General features: G+C 40.4%; 1 protein-coding gene across 1 annotated transcript; it reads right to left on the bottom strand.

The window, feature by feature from the left end:
• Positions 1 to 322: 322 nt before the first annotated feature.
• On the bottom strand, positions 323 to 4,359 carry CARTPT (CART prepropeptide). Its single transcript, XM_044291739.1, has 3 exons — positions 4,206 to 4,359; positions 3,864 to 3,947; positions 323 to 1,356 (listed from the first exon to the last, which is right to left on the bottom strand). Exons 1-3 carry the CDS (start codon positions 4,356 to 4,358, stop codon positions 1,249 to 1,251), a joined length of 345 nt encoding a protein of 114 aa, XP_044147674.1. The 5' UTR covers position 4,359; the 3' UTR covers positions 323 to 1,248.
• Between the last annotated feature and the right edge of the window lie 1,778 nt (positions 4,360 to 6,137).

The raw sequence follows: 6,137 nt of genomic DNA, 5'->3' as shown, positions 1-6,137 counted from the left end.
ATACAAGGCGGTTTTCTCTCTGCTTCACTCATTTGGGATTGTCATTTTGTCACACACAGTCAAATGCAGTCTTTCAACCTGACCCTTTACAATGGCTTCATATGCCATTCAAGAGTGGTGATAGATACAACAATTTCCAAGCTTTCTCTGAAAGTCTTAAAACATACCTAAAGTTACAGAATACGTTGCTGTGTGTATACATGAGTGATATCACTATATCTGGTCATTGTATGACTGATATCTGGCCATTTTCTGCTTCATCTATAATTCTCAGTTGTCCCTGAGCTGGTTGCTGGAGACTAGCTGCTCATCATTTCTCTCCATAGAGTACACATAGAGACAGAAGGTTCTGCCCTCTAACTCTCACTCTGAAGCACCATATAGGACATTATATAGAAGTACTGAGGTGGAGTGATTTTAATAAAGCAGCTGGGGTGAGATAAGAGACTTACGTTTAGCTGCTGAGTCATTCCTATACTATCTTGTCTCTATACACTTCCCTCCCCTCTCTATCAACTTCTAAGGGATTATGTAATTTGATCCCTCAGTGAGCAGGCAGCCCGTCTTGTTCTCACAAGATGGATTTTTCATAAATTTCAGAGATAGTTATTTTAGAAGTGTATTTGTGTTGGGGGGGTCATTTTACTCTGATAAGATATATTACAAAGTTTCTCATGTTCACCTGTAATATTGATTTAGGCAAAGTTGTCAATTTTCATTGTCACGACTATTAATTGTAATGACTGTCTATTAATTATGTTCTGTTGCTTTAAGACAGGAATCACACAAAGTTTTTTTATGCAATTGTTCATGCCAAATGCAGAAGTATGTCCAGCAGGAAGAAGAAGTATACATTTTTCCTATATATTTCCAATTTCTTCTGAATCCACTCCTGGCTTTAGCTAAAAAAAAAAGACATTTCTTGTATTCGGTCCACGGAAAAACCCTGCTGATTCAAAAACTTTCCTGGGTTCTCTTTCTCCCAATCAGACGCTAGCACTGACTCCATATGCACTATGGTAGAAGAGATATCTTTAACAAAAACCCTTTATTACACATGAGTACATGCTATAAATATATTTATGAATCATATGTATAAAATAATGACATTACAGGCACATACAGGAACAGAAGTACAACTGTAAGAGCTTGAACAGGAATAAAAAAAATACTTCATGTAAAAATCACACTCTGCTTTCCATCTCTCCATAGAACCAGGTGGGAAGGTCCCTCGTCTCCACTATTTTCTCATAAACACTTTAAGAGAAATGTATTGCAGGAAGTCCGTCGTGGGCAGTCACACAGCCTCCCGATACGGGCTCCTTTCCTGACAGCGCACTGTTCTCCTGCATCACACTGCAATAGTAACATACACATCGGCATTCTTATAACATTGTAATACCACAGTAAAATAACACACAAATGTAGCAGAGCCCAGTTTGGTGTTTGCAACCACTCACATAAGCACATGTCCCAATTAGTTAAAATACATATTCAGCTCTGCTATGTCTATATAACGTTGTATTTGTCTGTAACAACATGCATCATTATTATTATTTAATACGTTGTGAGCACATTTTTTTATACAATTTTTTGCAAATACAGTCCGTCTACACATCATCCTCTACATACAGGACAGAAATCTCTTGCAGCCACTTTTTCATTTATGGGGTCATCAGGTGTAGGTAGCCATTTTTTCAATGCTCTATTTACACATCAGTGTTTTGGTCAGTGATTTCCATCAGTGACTGTGAGCCAAAACTAGGATTGGAGCCTCCACAGACATAAGGCATAAGGAAAAGATCTGCACCTGTTCTGTGTTTGGACCCACACCTTGTTTTCGCTCAAAATCACTGATGGAAATCACTGACCAAACACTGATCTGTGAATAAGGCCTAATAGAGGTCTTGTTCAGAATTTTTTTCTGTCAGCCAAATTACCCTTCACCTAGAAAGGCTCTCACCCTGAAGCACTCGGCACATCTGTGCCTTAGATAAATGGCCCATTGATTTCAATATTTCCATGTGCGCATGGAAACTGGACATTAGCCACTAGGTTTCCCTGAAAGCTGCAGATGTGGCACAACTGAGTTTGGTCATGTAGCACAGCAGAGTTTGTCATCTGGCACGATGTAGCACAGTATCATGATGAGACGGTTTAATAACATATTCAGCTCTTCTCATGTGTAAGGAACATTAAGGCGAAGCTGTCCATAGACAATAGATGATTATCTAATTAAATGAATTTTTTAATGCGTCTGGCGTTTTTTCATATTCACATGTCCTACTCTGAACAGACGTAAGTTCAGATCACTAGTGACAGAAAAATAGGTCAGAACTCTGAATTTACAGCCAGAGGTTTTTTCATCTATTGTAGTACAAATTGTCCTCATCGTCACAAAATACGTCCCCACAATTTGTTATCATAGTGTTTGCCATTTATACCCAGTTATCATAGTGATCCCAGTTATCATAGTGATCCCAGTTATCACCAGTCTTCATAGTGGTCCCAGTTATTACAGCGATCACAGTTATGACCAGTTATTATAGTGATCCCAGTTATCACCAGTATCATAGTAAACCCAGGTATGACCAGTTATCCTAGTGATCTCAGTTATCACAGTGATGATCCTAGTTATCATAATTATCACCAGTCGTCCCAATCATCATATTGATCCCATTTATCATAGTGATCCTAGTAATCACCAGCCATCATGGTGATTCCCATTATCACCAGTCATCATAATGATCTTAGTCATCACAGTGATCCCAGTTATCAGCAGTCATTATAGTGATCACAGTTTTCACCAATTATCATGGTAATCCCAGTTATCACCAGTTATTATAGTGAACCCAGTAAATATACAAGAACATGTCATAGTTCACACGGTGGCTCAGTGGTTAGCGCTGGGGTCCTAGGTTCAAATCCGACCAAGGACAACATCTGCATGGAGCTTGTATGTTCTCCCTGTGATGTTTTTTGCTGTGAACACTCTGCTTTCCTACCACACCCCAAACACATATAGATGATAGGTTAATCATCCGTCTGTCTGTGTCTGAGACAGAAAAGTTAGTGAGCTCCATTCTGAACAAGCACATATAGGTCTCCTCTAGGGAATATGTTAACGCTATTAACTCATTCAGCTGTTAACACTAAAATATAAAGTGACAAAATAATTGCAAGCTAAGGTTGCGGTTTTATCAGGTTTTTTATGGACTAGTAATTGCTGCGGTGCATCTACAATGATCTCACAAAGATGCTTTGTAATGACTTCTCCTTAATAAGTTGGGCACAGGCTACATATAGATTGACGTGTCTAGTCTTGTCCTGTCTCACCATAGTTAGTAATATACTACCGAGACAGAGGGAGTAATACACTCTTTACAGGGGCAAAGTCACCTCCTCAAGTGTAAACTGTATATTGTATTAACCTATACATACAGCACATGTAATACCGCCCTGTATACTGTATGTACACTGGATACATTGTTTCATGCATTAAGGAGCATCTAATGAGTCTAAACTGATTAAACTGTTACAACTACAAAGCAAAGTTTCTCAGGTCGATCTATAGGAAAATATCTATATAGGTCCCCTTGGCTGAACAACTTGTGTTCTATGCGTAGGTCTAGCATGTGTGTGTATAGATATATACATGAGAAGGAGAAGGAGGGATCATGTAACTCATATTATATAATCATACTAGTGGATCTGTACTAGTCATCACATGATCTATTATGTAGACATGAACAGGATTGTGTAGCAATAATACAGAATCAAATACTACAATGATCTGTAAAGTCACATTGACCAGCAGGACTGAGGCGGCTATAATCACCACAGTACATGAAAGGTCCGCTCACCATGGGCACTTGTCCATACTTCTTCTCAAATGTTGGAAGCTTTTTACTTTTGAGTTTTTCTAAGACTTCCTGCAAAGCATTAATCTGAAACACAGAACAAGAACATCAGTGCAACAAGTGGAGAAACCTCAGAGCTTACTGTCCAATATACTCATCAGACATGAATAAATATAGCTTCTGCTCCTACGGAAGCCCTTCACTGACCTCTGACAATACTTCTGGTCTAGGCACACAATCAGAATGAGTATTTACACCTACATGTGTATGAGATACTGGGGTCAGTATTCCAGTAAGTCATCCCCCAGCAGTCTAGGACAACAGAGAAGAATGATCATCACATACCAGCTCCTTCTCGTGGATGTTGTTGTCTATGGGGGAGTAGAAGTCCAGAGATCTGCTCTCCAGGTAGTCTGTCTCCTCACAGCTGCCTCTGAGAACCAGGAGGAGGAGTGTGGAGCTGAGCAGTGTGAGCAGGGTCCTGCGGGAGCTCTCCATGGTGCTGAAGTCCAGGATGTGCTAAGGACTGAAGAGAGCGCTATATATAGGGGCAAGAGATCCACCTTTACTGACATCACCAGTCCATGGACAGCACCACACACAAGCGTCGGGGGGGGGGGGGGGGGGGCGGACTAGCTACGGTTTATAGAAAAGACTTTCACAAGTGTCAATACTTAGATAATAAATGGATAGAAAATGGATCGATATATGATATAGATAATGGATAGGTTAGATGTTAGTTAAATAAAGGATTAATAGATATTGTGACACAGTGAGAGGTTTGGTCTGAGAAAACAGGTATTTTCCTCCCAGCATGTGCTGCTGGGCTGATTTACAGCCAGGTAAGGTCAAATACCGGGCCAGATTTTAAATACAGGTCTGGGTTTTGGCAGCACCTGGCTGTCCTTAAATAGGCAGCTGGGCAGCTGTGTTGGGATCTGGGAGGCTTGTGTCTGGATGAAGGCTTGCTACCTGTTTGGCGTGAAAACAGGTTGGTGCTGCTATGAGCAAGGACTCTTTGAGGCAGAATTGCCACCAACACCGCAAGGTGCTTTTTTGTTTGAATATGACTGCTTGTTTTGTCACTTGCCTAAAGTGTGAATAAAACACTAAACTGTTTGATCCAAAGAACTTGTTGTTGCCTCTATACTGCGTCTGCTAATCCTGTCTACCAGAGCGAAACCCCACAATATAAAGATAATTATGTAATAGAACTAGGGGTGCACCTTTCTGCTGCCTGAGGCAAAAACTAAAATGGCGCCCACCCCCCCAATCCCAATTTCTGAACCTAACCCCTGTGCCACAATGAAAGCCTTCATTGCCCATGGCCTTCCACTGCTCCCCCCCCCCCCCTTTCCCCTAACTGGTGCTGGTTGAGGAGATCGCCTCACCTGGCCTCATTGGTGGTGCACCCCTGAATTAAAGATAATATATGGGTAATAGATAAATTATATCTTGCATAGTGTGAAGATAAAAGACAGATAGATACACTGTATGGACAAATGTATTGGGCCACATTTCTTAATCATTGAATTCAGGTGTTTCATTCAGTCCAATTGCCACAGGTGCATAAAATCCAGCCTCTAGCCATGCAGTCTGATGTTATGACATTTGTGAAATAATGGGTCATTCTAAAGAGCTCACTGAACTCCAGCCTCGTACTGTAATCAGATGCCACCGTTACAACAAGCCAATTCATGAAATTTCTTCCCTCCTAGATATTCCACCATCACCTGTGAGTGGTGTTAGTGCAAAGTAGAAGCATTCAGGAACCTCAGCAACTCAGCCACAAAGTATCAGACCACGTAAAGTTATAGAGCAGGGTTGCCAAGTGCTGAGGCGCATATTCGATAAAAGTCACCAACGCTCACTTGACTGACGACCTCTGGTATTATCAGCACAAAAACGGTGCTTTTGTCAGAAGTTCCTCTTCAGATGCCAGCCACTAAGTAACTGACTTGTAGTGATGTCTTTTTCTTTAAGATGTTCTTCAGCAGCTGCAATGTGTGCTTTAGTAATGTTTTCCTGCAAAACAATATAATACTTCAGCTGCTGCAGACCTTCTTTAGAAAAAGGATAAGGGCATTTTATATTACTTAGTATATAATGGAAAGAAAGCATCCACAGATGTTCTGCAGCAGCTGAGGTATAACAAAGAATAAGTTACCTCCTACAGTAAATTACTAAGAAAATTAGATTATGTGGTTATGGGATGACTTAAAATATATTAATTCCTGACTAATCTTAATATGATGAAATCTAGACGTTCTAAGAGAT

The sequence above is a fragment of the Bufo gargarizans genome, chromosome 1 (assembly GCF_014858855.1).
Source record: "Bufo gargarizans isolate SCDJY-AF-19 chromosome 1, ASM1485885v1, whole genome shotgun sequence".
Classification (NCBI taxonomy): domain Eukaryota; kingdom Metazoa; phylum Chordata; class Amphibia; order Anura; family Bufonidae; genus Bufo; species Bufo gargarizans.
Note: the sequence above shows the minus strand (reverse complement) of the source record. Positions and strands in the feature narration are given on the sequence as shown.

What these genes read in the sequence shown, in the direction of transcription:
- CARTPT (XM_044291739.1), bottom strand. Translation starts at nt 4,358, where the DNA reads ATGGAGAGCTCCCGCAGGACCCTGCTCACACTGCTCAGCTCCACACTC. An exon ending in ACATCCACGAGAAGGAGCTG is followed by an intron (nt 3,948 to 4,205) that starts GTATGTGATGAT and finishes TCTGTGTTTCAG; the next exon opens with ATTAATGCTTTGCAGGAAGT. An exon ending in AGTATGGACAAGTGCCCATG is followed by an intron (nt 1,357 to 3,863) that starts GTGAGCGGACCT and finishes TTACTATTGCAG; the next exon opens with TGTGATGCAGGAGAACAGTG.